General features: G+C 41.2%; 1 protein-coding gene across 1 annotated transcript in view; it reads right to left on the reverse strand.

Moving 5' to 3' along the window:
- Positions 1 to 24,251, reverse strand: part of lrpprc (leucine-rich pentatricopeptide repeat containing) — a 51,017-nt gene that overhangs the window by 17,248 nt on the left and 9,518 nt on the right. The window contains exons 12-25 of the mRNA XM_029521307.1: positions 23,885 to 24,003; positions 23,698 to 23,788; positions 21,673 to 21,742; positions 19,757 to 19,784; positions 19,285 to 19,342; positions 18,329 to 18,435; positions 16,613 to 16,690; positions 16,445 to 16,510; positions 16,040 to 16,153; positions 15,795 to 15,925; positions 15,419 to 15,504; positions 10,656 to 10,863; positions 5,390 to 5,514; positions 4,241 to 4,347 (exon numbers count right to left, since the gene is read on the reverse strand). Coding sequence (XP_029377167.1) covers positions 4,241 to 4,347; positions 5,390 to 5,514; positions 10,656 to 10,863; positions 15,419 to 15,504; positions 15,795 to 15,925; positions 16,040 to 16,153; positions 16,445 to 16,510; positions 16,613 to 16,690; positions 18,329 to 18,435; positions 19,285 to 19,342; positions 19,757 to 19,784; positions 21,673 to 21,742; positions 23,698 to 23,788; positions 23,885 to 24,003 — 1,388 coding nt within the window. The remainder of the gene's footprint in view (positions 1 to 4,240; positions 4,348 to 5,389; positions 5,515 to 10,655; positions 10,864 to 15,418; positions 15,505 to 15,794; positions 15,926 to 16,039; positions 16,154 to 16,444; positions 16,511 to 16,612; positions 16,691 to 18,328; positions 18,436 to 19,284; positions 19,343 to 19,756; positions 19,785 to 21,672; positions 21,743 to 23,697; positions 23,789 to 23,884; positions 24,004 to 24,251) is intronic.

Consider the following 24,251-nt stretch of genomic DNA (forward strand, 5'->3'; position numbering starts at 1 on the left):
GAGGAGCACTATCTGTTTATTTATTTTGACTATTGTCAATTAATAACTTTTTATGCTGTTATTATAACAGTGAAAGAGAGCTCAAAGGAACAACTTGCCACAATCCAAAAGGGATATGACATACATTCATTCATTCATTCATTCTTCTTCTGCTGCTGGTGGTGGTGCAGCCAATCCTAGCTCACACTGTGTGAGGGCGGGGTACACCCTGGACAGGTCGCGAGTCCATCATAGGGCCGACACACAGAGACAAACAACCACTCACACTCAGACCTACGGCCAATTTAGAGTCACCAATTAATCTAAACACAATGTCTTTGGACGGTGGGAGGAAACCCACGTGCAAACTCTGCACAGAAAGTGTTGGAACCAAACCCGCAACCTTCTTATTGTGGAGCAACAGCACTAACCACCATGTCACTGTGCTGCCCATTGATATGACGATGACAATTTAATTTGACATAGGAATAAATATATTCTTTAAGTTAAAATCAGTAATGTTTATGGTTTACTAGATTGAGAGTGACAGATGTACAGTATATATAGGGTTAGAGATGCAGTGATGATCAGTGTTTTAAAGTATAAAGACAACATTTTTATGGAAACTCACAGATTTTGAAGTTAGACTCAAAACTTGAAACTGGTGCACTGATATAAAAAAATTTAAGAATACTTCTTGATAGGTAATCAAAATAATTTGATATTTCATTTCTCAATGGTTTTGCTGCTGTTGTTTTTACAGTAGTTGTTTACTTTTGGAGATCTTTTCCAACAAAGTTTTGATTGTGAAATTCTTGGTTTTCCTTAATTTAATAAAAGAAACGAAAGAAAACTTCTTATGTCTAGGTTCAAATATCAAAGCATATAACAATAAGAAAAAAAAGGGTCAACAGTGAAGTCCCAGCAGCTGTAAACTATGTGTTACTGGCATCATTCAGATAAAGTGAGTGCAAGAATTGTAAATTAAGGGATGACAGATATTGATCTGCATGGCCATGTAGTTAAGATTTAGCTTGATATGTAGACTGGCTAGATGATAATTATCATGGAATAACTGATCAGGATTTCATCCATCTCACTTAGCTTTGATCTTTTTGAGAAATCTCAGCTCCCTCTCTTCCTGGTAATCTCTCTGAGAGAGGGGGGGAAAAAAAAAAAAAAAAAGAAGAAAGGAAAGGAAACACCCAACAATAACGATCTGCCAGGAAGTTAATCTGAATGGGGATCAACAGCGCTCAATTCCCGCTAGCCTCTTTGATTGCAGCCCATCATACCGTGAGTGGGAGGGGAAAGTCAAGAAAAGATGGGCTTCATCCCTTTCTGTGCCGTCATCCTTTCCTCTTTCAATCCCCACTTCTCTCAATCTCTCCCTCGTCCCCAAAATCTCTGATGCTCCTCCACAGTCTTTTCTCCTGCCTTTCCATCCCTCCATCCGGCCCAAGCAAAAGCATTATGTTCTTACCCAACCAGCCAAAGGGACAAATTAAAATGTGTTGCACTCACTCGCTCTCAGTCTGTCTAATCTTCTTAGAGACTAAGGCCCAGTGCAAGTTGTCCATCTCTTTGCCTCCCATCCCTGTTACTTGGTAAAGTCTTGTGGGCACAAATAAACCTTTCGCACATCTACTCACAAACACACGCACACATTTGAATATGTTTGGGATTTTTTAATCCATGGGGACAAATCTCCCTAATCTGGGCAGAAAACAAAATCCCCAGAAATAAGAAGGCACATAATTTAGACATGGATGTGTGTAGCAAAAGAATACAGAGGGGAACAAACAAATCTCAGTGCAGACTCTCACTTTCATTGCAAGATAAGGGAGAAGGTCAAATTACTAACACAATCTTCCAACACAGAAACACCAGACTGTGTTACTTGCAGTACTTTGCCTCTTTGAGAGCCTTGCGTGGCCTTTCGAGGCTAAAATTTTACACGTTTCTCTCTCATCCTTATCAACATATCCACAAAAGTAAAAAAGCTATAGCAGACCTTATCTCTCCTCCACTTAACAAACCCTCTGCATCTCAATTCCTAATGTTCTACTTCCACTAATCACATGGCCACTTAATCTCACACACACACACACACACACACACACACACACACACACACACACACACACACGCGCACACGCACGCACACACGCACGCACGCACGCACACACCTCCCTAACACAAAAACACATAATGGTTTACCACTCTTTAGCAATACTACCTAACCTTGACCATCACACACACGTACACGTGCCACAATAATAGGCCCGGCCACCTGACAATCCTCTACCTAACCATGACCATTTAGCACAAAATTGGCCACCTTTCTCTATCATTACATTTAATTAGCTGTGATTAATCAGCTGCCAATTATACCAAACACAGTCTAAAGAGAGACACCACTCTGGACTACCACTTGACGCTCTCACAGGGGGAAAAAGCATTTGTGTGTTTGAGTGTGTGCATATTTGAATGGTAGATATGATTATATTTGAGATATATCACCTGGTCACTAAATCCATTGCAATGCAATGCAGAAGAAGTGACACTAGACTTTATGTTCATAGATCTGAACATCTACGGAGGTTAAGTGGGCCTCAGCTTTTAAAATGTATCATCTAAGTAACAATTTTTGCTTTATCCTGCAACTATCCCACTAACTGGCCAGCACCAATCAGCTGATTGGACTTAAAAACTCACTATGATCACATTAAGAGCAGAAAAATGCCTTTGTGAAATGTGAAATGAATTACCACCTACAGATCATTATCCTCCAAATCAGCTGGATGATACAGTACAATTACATTATATTATTATACATTATATATTATAATTTGATACACCTCAGTTCTATTTTATACCTTTAATTTTGCCCCTGGTTTAAAGTTTAAAGACACATTTTAAACTATGCAAAATAATGGAGCCAAACCGGGCTAGAGGCAAATGTATGCTTGCTACCTCTTGGAGGGACATGGATCAGGCCTGGGTGCCCTCCCTACAACACTCCTGTACTAATTGTTAACTGATTGTTTAAAGAGCAAAGCTTATTAAGATGGTTAAATAATGACACACTGGAGAGATTCAGCCACAGGCTGAGTTATGATGACTGTTGTGCCCCTAGATCTAAGACTAGCAGAAGAGTCAACACAGTTAACATTTTTAATTTGTTTATTAGCTTTGTAACTGGTAGGGACTGATGCAGACTCATGAAAACTTGTTTCTTTAGACTGACAAGATTTTAGGTTATTGGCCTTAACTGATTCACTGCAATACCAAGGTGGATATACAGCAATGGCTTCTTTTGATTATTTCCCATCATATGTCTTATATACTATTGATAAAAAAAACAACCAAAAAAAACAAACAACCCCCCCGCCCCGTTAATATGGAAATGGTTGAAGGTTAACACTAACCCACACTTTGATTTGTGGTCTTGAATGCAAATTATAAAGCTGTATGTTCATAAGAAAATACACTCCTTTCCTATATTAAATATATTCTTTATTCAAAGACCTGCTGATTTCACCTCACTGCATGCTCATAGCACACCAGCCAACCCTTCATGATAAAACCCAATAGCTGAGTCTTTGTTATCAGTACAATAACAGCTATACCATCTAGCAGAAGGGGAAACTGAGTTACAAAAATAACAACATGTCAGTAATATTTAAGAGGGTTTGAAAATCCCTAAGAGGGACAAATCCCTCTTTTAGTGCACAAGAGGACATGAGAGTCAGAGCAAGGGAGTAATGGCATTTTTTTATGTCCATTTTGTTCTCATCATGATCAGAAAACATAGTGGCCTTGTTTTCCTTCCTCTTGTATCAGGCTCATCCCTCTATTCATTTAATCATCAATCTCTCTGTCCTGCTATCCAGTCCCTTACCGCCCACTCATTTCTATTATCCATGTGAAAATCGCCTCTTATCTGCCTGCTTTTCCTTTCTATTTTTCCTCACACTAATCTACAGGGTTTTATAGCAGGACTTAAAGATGACAAAGATATGAATATTCAGGAAGTATTAAGGTCAGATGAGCTACAAAAAAAAAAAAGTTGCAAACTGCATCATACTGTGTGACCTATGCAATTCATGACAGTGACAGTCATGTAGATGTTTTTCTTTAAAACAACCTGATCCAAATCTGACCAAGCTTTCCAAATTTGTGTTACAGACAGGATCCACTTAAGGTGCTTCTCAAAACAAGGAGAGTTTCAGAAATAAGCAGTAGCGTGTGTGTTTACCTCAATGATCTTACGAGCTTCACGGTAGCGGCCTGTATGCAGGAATGCAAAGTAAAGATCATACAGCATATTCATCTCTCCTCGCTCCTGACTCATGAAGTCCATGGCTGAAGAGAAAGACCAGCAAGTGGGGGGAAAAAGAAAGGTCATGAATAAAACTAGCAACAAGGTTCATACTTTCACTCTCAATCTATGACTTGGCACAATGTCCCAGGCATATTGTGCTGGGGCCACGCACACACACAGAAGGTCTGATCTCTCCTGGTAAAGTTGCTCAAGTGCTTTTCTCAGCATTATGCATTATCTTTGCCCAGCAGCTTCAGGACAGGTACCCCCCCCCCCAACACACACACACACACACACACACACACATACAGTGAACTTTCAGTTATCCAACATATTCAGCAAAGCACGGGAAGACAGAGTAATCCCTCCTCTTTACTTTTGTCATTTTAAGTCAGCTGAAAGAACAATGTGACTCTGCATTTTGGATACTTAAATGAATTCTAAGTCAAGACATAATGTGTGGGCAAGTTTACAGGCGAGCTTAGACTTCATTGGTTTCTTATATGCAAACCGTAATCTAACACTTTGCTGAAAGACTGAATTCCATCAACTCATTTATGAAACCAATTAGAGACGAGGGTGGGTGGGAAGGGAGGAGGAGTTAGTGTGTGAGAGGTAAAGGAAGGAAGGTGGAGAGGTGCTCCACTGAATGCACTCCAGAGGCACTTGCTCCTCCGGCACATTGAACTTGACCTTTTCACTGCACTGTTGTCGACATGCAGGGAGACTGCTCAGACCATGAACTGACAACACATTTCACCACAACCTTGATCTGAACCTCTCTCTCTCACTCTCTCTCTCTGGTCACTCTCGGAATTGTTAGCACTTGTTAGGTGCCCATTTAATTCAAACACTACATGGGCACTTTGGATTAGTGCCTGCAACTCTTCACATTTGAGGGGCTGGAACTGGCAAGAGCTTGGCGTGCCTTGTGACCTAGTGAAGTTAATGATCAGAAGTGTCAATGAAGGTTCTGTTGACAAGGTCCAATCCACTGCCAACACACTTGTGTTGGTTGATTGAGCAGACAAACAATGAGTGAATGAAAAAATGTTTGGACTGAAGAGACAGATGTGTTTGCACCTTTTTGCAGCAGTTCGGTGTCTTCTTTCTCCACCAGACCAACGAGGATGTCGTGGATGCGAGGCATGTGGTTGTAGCGCTTCTGACACTCCAGCGCTGCCTCTAAGGCTCCAGGCAGGTCCTTACTAGAGGTGTGCAAACACACACAAATACATAGAGAGAGAGGGGGAGGGAGGGAGGGAGACAGAGAGAGAGAGCTGAGGTTGAGATAGATGTCAGGTCTGTCCAGTCAGTCATGTACAGGATTGTGTCAGTAGAGAGTCGAGGGTGTATTATGGGGTGTTAACCCTGAGACCTCCTATTAAAGCACTATGACCCAGCACAACAATACAGGCCTTTGAATTCATGACAGCACAACTGTAGGTGATGAAGCCTTTTGGCCCCAATTCATCATTCTCACACAATCAGGCACACTCTCACACACCTGTCTACAAGTGGCTAAAGTAACCCGGACAGGCTTTTAGAGGGGAAGCAATACAACAGACAAAAGGACTGATCTTTACCCTCTCTGCTCAGCTCCTCTCACATCTTCCTAACTTCTCTCACGCTTTCTCCTCCTTTGTCCTCTCCAACCCCCTTTAGCCCCTCATTTCCTCTTCTCTCATTTGCCTTTCCACCTGATCTTCACTCTCCTTCTGCTCTTTTTTTGCTACACCATCCTCCTTTTGATTCCATGCTGTCAGCTTTCACTCCCCTCTGACGACCTTGCCCCCCAGCTGAGCAATTTTGTAGAAATATAGCAACAACATTAGTGCCCTCCCAACTACCAGTAGCAGCACATTGCTCCTTTCGCCTCATGTCATCCTTTCCTTGCTCAGTCTATCCTCCTAAACTACCCCAACCCTTCGCTCAAAATTGGACGAACAAACAATGGAGCATGTAGGTAGAGGATGAGTGTGCATGATGGAGTGGTAACGAAAGAAGCAGAAAGACAGATGGGGAAAGGAAGCAAAAGAATGAAAGCTGTGAGAAATGGGAGGGAGAGAGACCACTTCAATCCCCTCTATTGTGACAGCGCTGCCATCAATCTGTTGATTGTGTAATTACCATGTCAATCATACAGAGGTCAAAGCAGATAGGGCACTCGTGGGGGGAGGTAAGGGGCAGAGTGACTGAGTGAGAAAGAGACAGATAGACAGACCACAAGAGAAAGAGAGAGATTGAACAGGTATAATTTCTGAAGTGTTTTCTCCTCATATCAATTAGACCAGTGGATAGGAGAAATATGCCCTGAAAAACCAACAAACCAGAAAAAAGCAAAATGAAACAAAAAATAAAGCAGGAAATAGTATGACCTTGAGTTTAGCTCCTGTGAGTCAGGAGCAGAGGAGACCGATAAAGGGGGGAGGAATGGCGTGATTAGGGTGGGAAGGTAAAGGTCTGCTAATTGAAATGAAGAGGGACAACATTATTCAGCAGCGGCAGTCAAGAGCCTGTTCAACTCCACAACAGTCTGACTGAACAGCACAGAAGAGAGACTAAGAGATTTTTGAAAATGAGAGAAAGAGTGTGGAGATAGAATGAGACTAAGAAGGGGGGGACATGTGGACACAATTTAAACCCCCCCCCCCCCCCCCCCCCAAAAAAAAAAAAAAAAAAGATAAGGATCACCAAAAAAGGCCAATACTTTATTTTTTTAATTAACATAATGGTTTGTTTTATATGTACCTTGAATGCTGGGGTGTAGCAAATATGGCCATGTTTCAAAAACTTTTTATCCCTTCAATCTGTCCATCCTATTAATTCCTCCATTAAACTTCATCTACTTATAATCCCTCCTTTCTAATGAGGCATCTTTGGGAAAAAAAAAAACAAAAAAACAAAAACAAACAAAAAAAACAGTCCAGTTTGGCTAAATAGATAAAATAAATAAATAAATAAATAAATAAATAAATGGTGCCCCGCGTTGAAAAGAAAAAAAAAAAAAAAACAGCCCCCCCCCCCACCACCACCTTCCTCCTCACCCCTCCCTCTCCAACTGCAGATAAACCCCAAAAAAGAGCTAAGGATGTCGAAAGATGGATAATTTCCCCTAGGTACAATTTAACTGTCACTTTGCGTTGCCATTTATTGCGGCACACAGCCCTGTTAATGTCCCCAACTTTGCGTGTCAGCCACTTTCCAGCCAATTAAGCCCTGAAAAAATAACGAGCGCTTTGCTCTGTGGAAACCTGAAGGATTAGACAGGGAAGCTCATTTCATCTCAACCCCCACCCCACCCCCCCCACCATCTTTTTCTCCTCTCTGTCCCCTTCTTTTGTTCGGAGGAGATCGGCAGACCTGTTATCAAGCCACTGTCCTCGTGTGGGGGAGGATGAGGTGTCGAAACGCAAATGAGACTGTGATCATGACACCACTAGCCTGCTGTTACATGTGCTGAAGAATGGCACTTACTAATATTCACACCAAAGCCCACACACTTATTATTTTTGATACTAGGGGACAGTCAAACAAGCTGACAGCAACATTCGACATATCACTTCATAAAGTTGATCTCTCTCAGCCAACATTCCCCTTTAGTATTTAAACACCCCAGGAAAGACAGTTATATCAGAACTCATTTGAAGCAGGGTTTCTAGTCGCATGACAAATTCAAGAGCAATAGTGTCTTCCTCCTTTACTCTCCACACATTCCAGGGAGAAAAACTTTTTTTGCTGCAAAATCAGCAGGGAATAAGGATGATGGAGGGATGAAAAAACAAAATTAGGAGCTAAAAACACTGTAGAGATAATCCTGTTTTGTTTTGTTTTTTTGCACAGCATACTTGAACATTCACTGCCAGGGCTTAAGGATAAACTCTGACACTGATTAGCTTCATTTGACAATTAATGGGGCCATGTTGAATTTGAGTTAGAAATGTTGTGTCTTTCATCATACTTTTCTCTAAAAAAGACTGTGGCTGCTGTGGCTGCTTTCATTCATCTGTTGAAAATCTAATTTTTATTTTTCCCTCCTTTTTGGGCTCACTTGATCTCTGTGAGCACACAATCAGAGCTGGCAGAAGAGTGTGGGAGTGAGGTATTTCTCCTCTGAGCCACTCATCTCTCATCAGCTCTCTACTCTCCTCCTGCTCCTCCTATTCTATTGCCACTATTGCTGTGTTTGCCTGCTCTTTATTTTGTTGGGTTCATTACCATTTCCTGTTGGTAATCATTTCCATAAGGGTGGGGCGACTTGAGCTAGCATAGAAGCAGGTTAGCACACAAAATACTGAGCGGATGTGCATGAAGGCTAACGGGGTGGTGCGTATGATGAGCTGTCAAGAGCTAGTCTGCCAGAGAAGTGTTCATTAAGTCATTAGCGTTGACACAGCGATGAGACAGGTGCAGGTGGGAGTGATGTCTGCTTTGTCGTCTACGGCTTCCCCTCTGTTCCTCCTCCTCTCGATTGTCTGTTTGTCTGTTGACTGACGGAATGAAATGTGACGACAAAGGGATAAAGATAAAAGATACAAAGGGAAGAAGAAATGTGGCTGAAATTGGAGCACATAAGTCAAGTGTTGAGCTGGCCCACTGTGAGACCTTCACACATTATCTGCTTCTTCACACAACATAGATTTATAAAATCATTCATTTCAAAAGGATCTTTAACACCAAGAGTTTCATCATGAAACTGAGAGCATCACAGGCTCACTTTGTTGATGCTAATGTGAATGAAGGCAATTTAAGAAAAACACTGATGATTAGTGTCACTGCTGTGATTAGTTTCATTCTGAAGCTGCAGCAACAACACTAGACTTTCTGACAGAGGTGATTTGTTTGTTATTCATCTACCCATTTTCAAGTCTATTTAGTGCCTGAAACCGATGTTTGGGATGAGATCTGACTCCTACAGGCAGGAATCTAACCCAAATCAAAAGTTGGGTTAGAAAGTTGAAAATGAGAAGAGCCTAATTTTTTGAGGAATCCCAGCAATCCAAATAACGATTTAGCCAATAAGTAAATCTGTGCTTCATCTGCACATCAGTTATGCTGATTATTTTCAAGTCTTAACAACCAGCCAAAACACAAAAATCTACCAACAACACAGATGATGGTAGAACAGCAGCAGCCAGCTTGTTTACTTGTGTTCATTAGTATATGTTAACTGTAGTATCACTTGGAGGAAGTACAACTGGCACTTGATTTATGAACAGGGCTGTGACAAGCTGGTGTGTGTGTGTGTGTTTGTTTTAGCTGCTGTTGATGACCCAGAAGTAAATTAGCCTGCTAATCTCACAGAGGCAGTGATTAACAAGTGAACCTGGAAACTCTGTTTGTGCCAAAGACCAGAGTTCCAGCAAAACAAACAGCGGCAGGGGAGAACCAGTGTGTGTGTGTGTGTGTGTGTGTGTGTGTGTGTGTGTGATAGACTAAGCTTCGGTGTTTGTGTGTACACAAGCTTCATTTGTAAAGGTCTACCTCTGCCACAGCTTGTTCCATAGAAGTAAACAGTGTGTATGAAAGCATGTGCAGGTCATGTGTGTGTAGTGGTGGGCACACTGCGTGCCTGTGTTAAATCTAGCAATTAGTGATCTGTACATAATTAACATGCTAATGAGCTGATCTACTTAAAAGCTGCTCTGACGAATGGAACACACACACATAACACACACACACACTGAAAAGAGTTGATGGGTGAGGCAATGCCAGTGACCCCACAGTCAGTCTTTGGTGCTGTTCATTTGCATATTTGTATTGTGGGAAGAAGCATCAATGACCATCTCTCACGCACCACACATACATACATACACACACACACACACATATATATACACCTTGGAATAGGCAGTGGGTGTTTCAGATCAGGGTTGGGGGCTTGTGGGAGAGGTTCCAGCTGGTGAACAAACAAAACCTGGCTCCAACATCGCAAACACACACAAGCAATTTCCACATCCTCTCTCTGTCTTAATCGCTGACCCAGAATGTAACCTCAGCTATGATCATAGGGAGGGATGAGCGACTCATTGAGACACACATACATACACACACCTGGCAATTGCATTTGGCTGAGGAAGATACAAAGGTGACAACAATACTCAGATTCCTGGCTTGTCACTAGAAAACTTCAAAAATCAAGTACATAAATAGATAAAGCAATAAATACAACAATCTTAAAAAAAAAAAAAAAAAAACGGCAAAAAAAAACAAAAACAAACACAAACAAAAAAAAAAAAAAACACCTCAACATATTTAGCATGAAATTTGACTGCATGACCAAATGGTGTTTGTCTGTACGTGTATATGATTGATCAAATAATGTCTTTGTGATTTGCAAGCACTGTACCTCTCCAGGTAAGCGGTAATCAGAGGTGAACACAGATTGGCGGAGGGTTTGGCTAGACCAAGGGTAAAGATGGTGTCTTGGAGCCGTTGGACAACAGGAATGCCACCTTTGGCCACAAGGGCATTGAGCGTGTGGAACAGCATAATGGCATGTGTGTCGTTCAGCACCACCCCCTTCTCTTTCATCTCCTTCAGGATGTCTACTGCCTCTGTGATGGAGGGAAAACAACAGAAATTTTAAATGTGAAGAAACTCTCAGCACATGTTGCTTTGGCAAGATGAGGTGCACAAGGCTTTCAACCTCTCAATCAAAAATATAAAGTGATGGTGAGCAGGATTTAAAGGTAAAGACAAAAGGATGGCCAAAAAATGAACAAAGGACAAGGAGAAAGAGAGATAATGCAGAGAGTTGAGAGCTAGAAATCAAGAGGTGGGCAGAGCTTGGCTGAGAGAAGAGTAGGGTGTGCGAATATGATAAAAGGTCCCTTTAGCTAATTCCATGTGGGGAAAACAAACCCATATTAAAATAGCATTTTGCACCCAGCAGGGATGAAAATCCAACACCATATAATGCCAACTCTGCGCTAATTGCTACTTGCGGTTTTCTAAACGAGACTACAATTACCAAACCCCTACAATGGAGGCCGGCTTTTTGCCGTGGCCATGTGGAAAGCACTGGGGGGGCTAAATTATAGGTATGTGGCAACAAGGGCCCACATTGGCCCCAGTGAGACCCCGGTAAGCGGGCTGAGGGGTGGATCGGTTTGGTCAAGTCCAGCCAGTAATGGAGGGCTTTTTACTGGGCCACGTGCCCATCTGGCCAACAGAAGGGGCTAAATGGTGAAAAAGGAGTGTGTGTGTGCATGTGTGGTGTATCAGAGTAAGGTAATTAAGATGCGTTTACTGTCTATTTAGACAGCTCCTAATGGTCTGACAGCGATACAGCCACTCTCCACCACAGATACTAATCTATACAGCATGACCAAGTAGAAAGGAAGAGATGGAGATACACTGAATATATTTGAATAATGTGCATTAAGTCAATCCTCCAACTGCAGGCAATACTGGCAGTTAAAATTCACTCGACTGGCTCCTTATGTTGGTGAGGGTAAAAGCAAATAAAGTTAACATGAACAATGTAGGTCTAATGACACCCAAGTAGCTGGTAATATAAGAAAAACACAGAAGAGTGTCACTCACTACTGGGCATGGACACTCAAATGTACACACACACACACACACACACACATACATACATACATACACAAGCACGCACACATGAGTGGGATAAAGGACAAGGCTACTGGTGAGAGCTTTGGCATGCTAATTTTAGTCAGTTTCACCATCTTTCCACATCTCTGTGCCAGTTTTTATGGCAATGGGAGCCAAAGGCTGTCACAGATTTAATGGGACAGGAGGAAAAAGAGGAAGGAAGGGTGGAGTAAGGTTGACTGCCAGTGGTGGAAAATCTGAAACATTGGGGCTGATGCTTGTCAGAGGTAAACTTTTAGGTTGCTGGATGACGGTTTTAGAAGAGTGAAGAAGAATGGATTAGGGCCCACCTTAAAGTCACTACCAATAGGGAATCAGTAAGTATTTCAACATTTAAAAAGTTGCACAGGCCTCTACTCCAGCATCCTCTGGAATGCTGTCATTTCATTGATCATCTAACAGAAACAGATATTACCCACTTTACAGCAGGCATGACGCAAAAAAAGTTTTGCTGTTAAACCCTAATGTCCACACAGAGGTTAGTCAGACCCCAAATGCTTATGGGAACTCATTTTGACCTGGAGCCATTCCTAACTGGCTATTGCTGTATGTTTTACTGTCACTGAGGAGTCTTACAGCTTCTACATGGCCAGGCCTGAGACAAAAAGATTGTATAAGGATCTGTTGGCACAATATTTTTACTATGTACAGCATTTCATTTTTGTGCAAAAATTAATTTGAAAGATGAAAACACTGTTATTTTTCCTTCAGAACTGATTGATTTGCCAGCAGGTGCCAATGGGTTGTTTTGGGTCCAGTTACATTTGCATGAATGCAGTAAACAAAGTAGGCATAAACAAAAGTTTGTCTTGTAATCAAAAACCAAAGCAAAAACATTTCTGCATAAAAAAACTAAAATTTCTGGACAAAAGGTTATGAAGAATTGGTCTAATCAGAGATGGCCAGATCAACATTAAAAAACTGCCCTATAATGAACCGATCTGTTGTCAATTCTGTACTCTTTATCAATTCAGATGCAACTTATTCTCACTCTCTGACTCTGTGTCTCTCTTCCCACATCTCCTGTCCTCCCCCTTCTATCCATACCTCTCTCCATCAGTCCTTGACAGACCCACTAATCACTGAGACCAGTGGCGTGGAGTTGATCTGCCCAAATGGAGCTACACAAGCTAACATCCCTCCATCCACCATCCAAACCCTCCCCCCTCATCCCCCTCCATCTCTCCCTTTATCCGTCCGTTTAGACAGTATGCATATCTATCAGCTCAGCCAAGCATCGTGGCCAGCAAAGCGAGCCAGACCAACACACACATACACACAAACACAGATGGGGAGTCAGACAGGCCAGGTAAACAGAGATCACACAGCCCAATGATTCATCTAATGTTCCATGACTTGACTCCTGGTGATGTCTCTTTTCTAGCTCTGTCACACACACACACACACACACACACGGTTCCAACACCACCTAAACCTAGAGCAAGTTGTATTTACTAAAGTGGGAGGATGGACAGATGAAGGCAGAGGGGCAAGGGCAGGTCAAAGAGACGCATGCTGATAGATGAGAGGTGTATTTAAAAAAAAAAAATGGAGGGAGAGAAGCAGAGACAGAGGCGGCAAAGGGGGTGTTCAGCCTCCTGAAGCCTCTGTTGGCAAGTTCACTGCATCTGAGATTGGACAGATTAGGGTACATGCTTACTGCAAGGGTTTATTTTAAAAAGCGATCTAAAAATTGTAACTAAGAATTATTAAGTTTGAGCCTCATCAAAAAATGGGAACCCATTAAAGGTGATTAACCTAAAGTTGCTGGAGTAACAACTGACATGGACTCCCTGAGGATTTGTGTTCTCCGAGTGAATAAAGTTGAAAACAATCTTTCTGAATCTTTACTTTTATTGTTTTTAGGATGCTCCATTAGCTTTTGTCATGACAAATGCTTGCCTTCCTGGGCAGCAAGGAATTAACTTACTTTATTGATCCCTTTGGTGAAATTGTTCCTCTGCATTTGAGTGATCCCATTCACAGTTGACCTGAATTACATTTAATAGTAGCAGTGGGTGCATCACCCAGGGAGTAGTTATGGGGTTAAAGGCCTTGTTCAAGTGCTGGCTTTTACTTTCCCCACTTAAATCTCTTGCTGGTGTGGGGATTCAAACCAGTGGGCTTTAAGTCACAAGCTCGCTTCCCTAACCTCTACATCACGTGCAGCCTAATACTGGGCAGTTCAGTGAGATCAACCTTTCACAGTTCAAAGGTAAATGTTAGGAATTTGGCGGAACCTGGAGATACCTATGGTTAAAGTATCCACACTTATACTGCAAAAATGATCAGAGAGAGAGAGTGTGTGTGCTCCTTTTGTGAGGTCCAGCACGACAGCTGAGTGAGTAACAGAGGAAAAATAATGATGGGGAGAAAGTCATTACACAGAACTCTAAAAGAGCAAAGGTGTAAGGAAGGTGGTGTAAGAATGAAGATAAAAAGGCTGAAATGCTGAAAAAGTTTCTTGGTGAAGTAATGTAGGATGGGATGCTTTGAACCAAGGGCAAAAACAACAAAGCCATTAAAGAGGGTGAAATAAAGCAAGATGCCAGGAAACATGATCTTCAACTGGGCCTGGTGTGCGCTAGAAGCCAGGCGGACCAGCGTCTGGGTGGGGACAGGCTAACATCAAGGTTAGCCATGTGTGCTAATGTGGCTGACAAGTGTACCCTCCATATGCACACTCTGGCTAATGGCAAATGCGTTAGCGCTGCCTATACACACCCCAACACACACATACAGATGGACACACCAACCGTTGAGCACACCAAATGCCTTTTGCTTGAATTCACATGCAAATTTCCATGTTGCTCTGTGTGTGTGTGTGTGTCTCTGTGTGTGCAATGCTCAAGCACTTCAGCAGACATGATCTGCCATTAGCATCAAGACAGATTTCAATAATTTGAGAAAAATACACACAGTCCTGTAATTTTCCCCCCTCTCTCATTTCTAACTGACATGGATGTGTGTGCGTGCATGTGTGCAGTGGGGGTTTAGAGAATGACGGGCATGGAGACAGAACAAGAGAGAGAGGGTCAGATAGAGAGACAGAGACAAAGATAGGGAAAGAGCAAAGGAAGGGGAGGAGAGGTGAGGACAGACAAGGGAAACATTTTGCCTGTCATTGTGCGCAAAAAGCAGAGCGACAAAATTGATGGTAATTGGGTCTTCAATGGGCTGAAGGAAACCCACCGTAGCATTCTGGAAATGGCTGGCTAATGTGGTTTGAGGGAGGGAGAAAGACAGATTGTGACAGAGTTGGTGACACAGACACACACATCTGCAGGCCTTTTTAAGTTCAAGCCTGATCTCCTTTGATTCAGCTTACTGTCACAGAAAAAATAGTGAGCAACTAAGCATTAATGGGATTAGTCACTTAACCGGACACAAAAAAAAGATAATCAATTAATTAGTTTTCAATCCTTTAAGCAATAATTCTATCAACTTTGGGTTTGGGCAGTTTTTTAAACTACTTAGGAGTTTGGAACTTACCCTCTACTCTGTCATTTCTGGCGAGCATCTTAACCAGGGCGATGTATTTACTGGCATCTAGCAAGAGTGATGAGTCCTTTCGGCTCCTAAAGACAGAGACAGAGTGAGCCACAGACTTAGATTCATGTGTTTCATTTACACTAATGCAACTCATCTACTGGAACGTTAATATTCAGGTTGACGCTGAAACCAGGTGGTGAGTGACGAGAAAAAACAAGGAAGAGGACGACAGGAGAGTTTCATGGGTTCTACCAAGTCGACAGAGGCTGGACCCTGCATTCATGTCTCCCCTAATACAACTCAAGTTGAACTTTAATGGTTAGCTTCTGGTCACAGCATTGCCTTGTGTGTCTGTGAATGTGTATGTGACACTCACAGTTCCCTCTTCAGGTTGAGCGCTTCCTCCACATTGTTGTGTTGACAGCACGTGTTGATGAGGATGGCATAGCCGCCGACTGTCATCTCCTCCTCATGCTGCTGCTTCAGCTCAAGGGCGCGATGTAGGTTCTTATTGGCAAATAAAACAACACGTCTCAGGGATAAACAAGCAAGACAAAGATGCTCCTCTTTTGCAAGAGTAAGGGGGGCCTTATGAGATCGATTTATCCAAATGAATCCTACCTCTTCCACACAGTGAGCCTGGATGGTTTGTTTGAGAATGGCAGTTAATGGTTTGTTTGCTGCTTTCAGCTCAGCCAGTTTCTTCTCAAGCACCTGCAACTTCACCTCAATTCCCTGATGATGCAACAAAGGTTAGTACCAACATACAGCAACACAAGTACACGAGTCTGTGCTAACAGACAAAGTACGTCAAAATCAGCTCCCACAAATTCAGTTTTAAGTTTATAATCAGATGAGAAATACATTCTTACTTCAATACACACATTAAAAGAACCATTGTGGCATGGTATTAATTATCAATTTAAGCAAAACAAATTCTTTCAACATTCTTTCAAGAAGCAATATGAACAATAAAGCATCTCATTACATTGTGAAGATTTCCACTCTTACACTGGTGGTACTTACAGAAACATTGGAACCAGCTGAGCCGTCGAGCAGTCTGCTTTTGGAATCTGTCAAAGTGACCACATCCTAACACACACAGACAGTGTGGTAAGGAGTACAAATACTCTCATTACCTCATGTATCAAGATTGTTGTGACAACAATAAGACTGTAAATTAAGTCTCCGTACTTTGATGAGCTCTGGGATGTGGTAAGACTGCAGAAGGTTCCTGATGCCTCTGTAGATGTTTCCTGAAATTATTATATTCTGGAGGGAAAACAGAAAAGCAAAATGTCAGCATGTCAATCTGTTGAACTGTGCGTGTTAAAACAGCGGTCCCCAACCTTTTTTTGCGCCACGGACCGGTTTAATGTCAGACAATATTTCCACGGACCGGCCTTTAATGTGTGGCGGATAAATGCAACAAAATAAAATGATACGGTCGACATAAAAACTGCTATTTTCTAAATTTCACAATAAACGTGAATCCACTGTGCACTCGTACGGAACTTTATTCGCAGCGTCCTCGTAACATCGCGCCAACAACATAACATGAGTAACATCCTCTCTGCCCCCTAACCCCGAAACTAAAGTCAGCTTTCTTCTTCATGGATGTCACAGGCTCTCCTTCTGTCTCCTCACTGGGCCTTTTCCCCTTCACAAAGAAACTGTCCTTTTTTTAATCATTTCGCTAGCTGGTGGGTTTAATTTTAGAGGTAACGTATCACGTGACCGAGACAAGCGTCTTGACATGCGTCAAGAGTGAGTCATAGACGGATGTAACGGAGATAATCCGGTCATTACTCAAATTAAAACATAGTTCCCATTCAGATAATAAATAAAACATAAATAATGTAACTTATTTATTATTTCTGTGCAGCCCGGTTCAAAAGACCCATGGACCGGGGACCGCTGTGTTAAAAAAAGACCAAAGGTTGAGACTGAAGTTTGGACAACAGCTGGGCATAATAAACAGAAGCAGTAACATAGTTTCTCGTAGCTTAGCTTAATTTAGTAGCTGTCACAGAGCTTCCAATTTGTGGAGAAATGAGTGCTGAAACTAATGCCGTGTTCATGCACAGTTGGAATCACTGTGGAAACAGTGTTTCAGTGAGCTCTATTTAGCATTTCTTTGATTCTTTGTGGTACACTGTATGTAAACTTGCTAAAACATAAGTGGCTGACTCAGCTAAAGAAGCTGTGTTTGGGATATTTTCATCAATATTAACTATTTTCTGGAGGAGAGGAGAATCAATGGAGAAAAGTGCAGTTATTTGAAGCTGCAGCTCTGGTGTTTATTCCAATGATTATTCTGTTCTGCTTTCTGATTCTGTACGTCAGGCAATATTCATTTCTTCAATCAATTCTACCAGGATAAACGTATTGAACATAATCAAAAGGTCCTTTCAGACACACAAGCTCCTGCTGAGTTCACACTGAGCCTTCAAGCATCGTCATTCCACAAAAAAAATCATAGCGTTTCAGGAGTCTGACTTCCCCTACAGCTAACTGAATAAAACGATGGCTGATACTATTAATTTGATGTCTGATTTAAGGGGTTGATCTGTGACTCTTAAAAAGGTAAGCGTTTCACTGAGCTACAAATGGCCAGTTTGTACAAAAGACCAGACCTTTGACCAGAGAGTGTAAATCTTGATTTAATCTTCCACAACATGTATGGATGTCCCACCTAAAACCTTCACTCTTCAGAAATAGAGCAGAGGCTGAAAGCTGAGTGATGTTATTCTGTAGTGTGTTTGTGTGTATTGAGAATAAGCTGCATCTGATTATACAATGCAAATCATTTCAGTTGTTAAAGCTCCTTTAGTGGGAAGGTTATGAATGAACTGGACATGCACTATATTGGTATAGGAGCTCACTTCACTGGAGTGTGCCTGTGGATACCTGAGTTTGTAGCTGCTTGAAGAATGTACGTAGTTTCTCTTCCTGTGCCTGCACTTCATGCTCTGACATGCTGTCGATCAGATGGTACAAGAAGAAGCCTGCCCCTTCTAGACAGAATGGAAACACAAACATTCACACAGGTAAACAGATGTCTTGGAAATAAACTTCATTTGCCACTGTGTCAGTTCCTGCAACCATTTGTGGATTTATACTATTTTTCTGTAACCTCAGCAGAATGTGTGTCCTTCTGACAGAGGCTGCATTCAGGCTGCAGTGTGAGTGAATGTGTGATGGCTGGCACTGACAGTCTCCTCTTACTTCAACTCTCACTCACACACACACATACACAATTACAGATGTCGTTTAACAGGATGTGACATGGATAACAGTCTCTATCGCTCTTACTAGCAAACCCACAAAACACACACACACACACACACACACAGTGACATTAACACTCCACTCTCAAACACACACACTACTAGGTCAGATACACTGTCCTGTACTGACACACATAAATACACTCTCATACACATCAACTACTCAGCACTGTGTCAGTTTCCTCTGACACAGGGAACAGGTCTTTCACTGTCACACACCTGCGCTCACAGGCTTCATGGCAAGGAGTGAACTGGTCAGCCGTCTGTTGCTAATGAGACTGAATACAAACACAATATGCAGATACTAAAACTTACACACTTAACATTCCTTTTGTCATCTGGATGACAGCAGGAAAGTGTTTAGGACAATCATCGCAGACACTGCAATCTGCATATTTAATAATATTCATTAACTGAAAAAAAACAACACACACACACACACACATATATATAAAGCCCTTCTCTTTCTTTCCTATCTATTAAAATACAACCGTAGATATATCTGGCATACAAGGACGTGTAGCTGTCAAATTTCTGACCTGCCTGTAACAACAGTGTGTAAAGATCTTTCCTTACCAGCAGGAGTGGAGTTTTCATTGGAGAAGCGTTTGTCTGTGTATAAGAGTTCAGTAATCTGTGAAAAAAGAGAAAAGCAAATTACACATTCTGGCACTTATGTTGCATGTCGATATAAGACAGAACATTGGTTTAAGATGCAGGCCACTCCAAACATTTATTATTTTATATTTAACAATTATGTCTTTTTTATTCATTTACGTAAACTACATTTCTTTGTCTATATACACAATTAGCCATGAGAATATATGGCTAAAAGGCAGGAGATGACATACTGTATATATCTCCTTAAATTCAACTCATTATGTAGCAGATGATGAATATTGTGTTGTAAGGAATAAATCAAGAAAAAGCTGTTTTACATTTAAAGACAGGTATTGCTCAATTGTATTACATCACTTTGAAACAGGGAAATGCCATTGTTCTAAAAGATGATTCACTGAAGTCACTCAACACAGGGTTCTGGTCTTACCTTCACCATTGTCTCCACATCATCAGACCTGCAGGGGGCAGTAGAGGACAAGCCATGAGCACCCAGTGAACATGCTTCACCAGCATGCCAACAAGACTCAAACATGACAGGATTAATTCATATGCTTAAATGCAAAGGGACGCTTTGATTTGAAGTTGCACCATATAAAACAATAGTCATATTTCTGAAAGCAGTATGGCTTTTGTTGTTCCAGCTATTGAAACACCTAATGTAGAAGTTTAAAGATATTTGTGGTTGATGAACTGAATGAATAACTTTTCTGTTAGCAAATAGAATTTGACTTAAGGCAAAGCTAACAAACTGACAGTGTAGACAACAGCAAGAAAAGGAGACAGATTTTTCAGCTTGACACCCTTGATTCCACAGTATAACAGAGGAGAGATGGCAGTATAAAAGCCTGGGAAAGCCACACATTCACATACACAAAGACATGTTCACACATACAGACTAAATGATGACAATGTGTGACATCTCTGGCATTGTCAGCTAGTTGGTGGAGATGAGGAGAGGGGGGCAGATGAGAGAGAGAGAGAGAGAGAGAGAGAGAGAGAGAGAGAGAGAGAGAGAGAGAGAGAGAGAGAAGGGGAGGTCTTTAATGATTAAATTATCCCCTGACCTTGTCTTTGACAGGGGCAGGTCCCACATTGCAATGACACGGCACTCATGCACACACGGACACACATACATACACTCCACAAGTGACAAGCCCAATTATGACCCTGTCAGGAACAGTCACAAGAGTGTGTGTGTGTGTGTGTGTGTGTTTGTGTTTGTTAATGCAATGTGAGCAAAGCAAATGGAGGGTTTAGTAGATTCAGGAAAAAAAAAAATATTGAAAAAGTGGTTGACATACTCACTTAAACTAAACAAACAATTGCAAAGATTTGCATGCGCACACACACACATGCAAAGACATTCCAGTGTCTGCACAATCAAGCTGGTAAAAGACATTTAACTCAGGTTGTGAACCAAGAATAAATTCCTGCTGCAACTATACATATTTTCCCTTGAAAATGTATATACAACAGAAGATATTTCACCTTCTGAATAAAAAGTACAAAACTTGATCTATACTTTGTCATTTCATTGTACTAAAAATTTATAAAACTATGTTGTCAAGAGCAGATCATTAAGAAACATTATTATTTTCATGACCTTGAATAAAAAAGGAGATCTCAATTTGTAAACTTAATCTCATCCATCATGCCAGAGTATCAACATCCACTCTTTAATAACACCCGCAACAACAAAGAGCAAACTGACTCAATAGAAGGTTCGAAGTTTGGCTCAACTGAGTATATTCTGGCTTTTTAGATGAAGAAATAACTGAATTGAGCCCTGCAGACAAGTCAGAACTACTCTTTGACTCACCTCCAGCCTCTCTCAGGGGCCAAAGTGTTTTTGTGTGGGTGTGTGGTGTTAAACTGTAAATATTCATAAACACCCTTTCAACAAAAGCCCAAGGGTCAGACCATGGTCCTAAGGCTAACTGTTTGTGTGTGTCAGTGTGTGTGTGTGTCTGAGAAAGTATGTAAGCGAGAATGAGATCAGTCTGGCGGTTTGGGTATATGGGGCAGTGGTGGGCTAATTTACATATCTCCCACTGTGCTTTGGGGCAAGAGCTGAGGGATGACGGCCTCCATATGCATGAGGCATTGTTCGTGTGTGTGCGATGGAGTGTTTTTCCCTGCAGCTGCCCATACACAGGCACTGTAGATGGTGTGATAGGCTACACATGTCATATTCATGGCATATGCTGCTGTGACCTCCAAAAGAGCTACGGGCCTCCCTTAAACACGAGTCAGGAGTTATGAGGAAAAGAATTGAGAAAAATGGAATAGAAAATGACGGAGAGCCAATAAATACACAAACAGACTATGGGATAGTCAACTCACTTTCTGAAGCCTTGGATGAGGCTGCCTCTGAAACTGCTGTGCTCCATTGAGGGGAAGGAGGGGTCTGACACTGGAAGTGAGGAACAGGAAGTGTTTACACACAAAGCCACACACAACTTGTCTTCATATGGAGTCATAAGTGTTATTTATGAGGTTCTCATTTGCGTGGAATATAATGCTGTTGATCTATTGACTGCAGTCAAGCTATTAGACAAAGTTTTAACTTGCATTCAGGAATTATCAACAACTGTCCTGCCTCTCTTACACTAAATTACCACGTTCACTTCTGATACCTGCACAATTAAATAGCATTTTTACAATGCATGGTATTGAGGAGCAGCCCTTACCCAGCACCATATAATGAAGAATCATTACTATATCATTACGATAATTACTAGAGCAACAACTTGCCAAGCTAATGAGACATCATCTTGAAAGTGACACTGACATTTGTTGAAAAATGGATTTCAAAATTGAAAGGGGATCAAATAGAGAAATGTCTCAGCATTTTCAGTGGACCAAAGCATTTTTAGAGGAATAATGAAATAAGCAACTAAATGTAACAGGCTACAGTGACAGCACTTCGTGGTGATGATTCTCTGCAACCAAATCGTCTACACTGCTCTTAGACAACCTTCTGGTATCGCTGGAATGAAACATACATAGATACTGAAACGGATACTAATACACTTTTGACATCAAGTTCTTTTAACAGAGCCAGTTCCAGTTGTGTCCATACCATTCAATAGAAAAAGGTATAGGCCTTGAATGATGGTTACTGTACAGTTCAAACAGAACTAGAATAACCCAATAGCCACAGAAGAGGAACAAATGCCACAGTATCCCTGTATACCTGTAGGTGCAATACAGCATTAAACAATCTAGTACTTGTACTAGAACTTGTCACAGTGAAGTTTACCTCCATTGCTTCAGAATTTTGTTCCATAGACATTTATTATATGAAATTTGATCATTATTATAATATACATTTGTGAATTATGGCATAAAACTGGCCATAGTGAACTTGACCTTTGACCAACAAATTCTCATTGGCTTATCTTTGATTCCAAGTTAATGTTAATGCGAAATTTGAAGAAATTCAAAGAGCTACTGAGATATTTTGCACATTTCATGAAGGGACAGACAACCTAAAAACATGATGCCCCCAGCCTTGACCGTTGCCACCACAGAGATTTAAGTCTTCAAAGGATAGCTTTAAAGTGTCTCACTCACTTCCCAAAGTCTAAGAGAGAATATTTCCAGGGGTGTATTTAATGTCTATTTTCACTATTAATAATTTTATGAATTATTTTTTAGATCTGGTATGAGGACTTGTAGTTGGAATCTAATCAATAGGTAAATGTGTTCCTGTGCCAAGGTCTCTGAATTGCTTGTAAGCAGAGGTCCAATCTAGTTACATTTAAAATAACATAACAGCAAAACTTAAAATTTTCTAAGACATTGAAAGCAGCAAATGTTTAAATTTTTTGGACACTAAAGTCTTTTAATTAAGTTTTCTTTTGGGTACATGCTGTTTCTGTGTAGCTAGGATATATATTAAATCTTGAAAACACTCAGGACTGGGGATTCAGTGAAACACATGACTAGGAAAGACTGATGTATGTGAAAACCATTGACAGATGTTTGAGGCTAAAATGAGATGAAAGACAGAAAACAAGAAGAATCATCCATAATTTAACAGCATCCTCGATCCCATCCCTGTGCCAGTGTAGGCACCTCTAGTTCTCGCTCTTTACATATTCACACTGACTAATCTCTTAAAAGGCCTGATGAGCACAGAGGAGTAAGTGTGCAAATGTATGAGTGTGAGAGAGTGTGTGTGTGTGTGTGTGTGTGTGTGTGTGTGTGTGTGTGTGTGTCTTAACACCATGCCAATTAGCCCGCAGGCGAAGCAGCGTTTTTTATGATGATGGATGCTCAAGATGCAGTAGAGCTTCTGTGGAATGCGTTGGAGTCAGAGTTTTGTGTGTGTGTGTGTGTGCGCGCATGTGTTTGTAGACTCACATATAGTGTAGAATTTAGGCAGGTTGTGAAGAGCTGATGAGTGAACCTCGAAAGACAATAAGGTTGCAGACTGCAGATTGATACCTGCATCCTAAACAGAATGGGGAAAAAACAGAACAAAAACACACTTTTGTAGATGCGATTTTCACTTGTCACATGTGTCACAACACTGAATCATGGAGTTTACTTTGATTGCCTGTAGAGCTGCCTCTGTGCTGGAGAAGACAGGGATGGTGTAGTTGGTTAAAGTCTCATTGTCGGGTGACACGTTGAGGTCCTGCATGCCCTTAATGACCTCCAGCACACCTAAAACACACACAAAAATAGTCAATATCAACTTCTGTTGAGTTATTTTCATCATACTACAATATGATGTAGGCGTTTTTCGACTAATGTTTAGCCTTGAATATGATAAAGAGAAAATATCTACAACAAATTCCCAAAATCCAAGTTGGTGCCTTCAAATGCAAAGTAAAAATGTAGGTGTGTACTTATAAACCACTCAAACAAATAATAATTATTAAATAATGAATTATTAATGGATACTTAATTTT

This window comes from Echeneis naucrates, chromosome 15, assembly GCF_900963305.1.
Source record: "Echeneis naucrates chromosome 15, fEcheNa1.1, whole genome shotgun sequence".
Taxonomy (NCBI): domain Eukaryota; kingdom Metazoa; phylum Chordata; class Actinopteri; order Carangiformes; family Echeneidae; genus Echeneis; species Echeneis naucrates.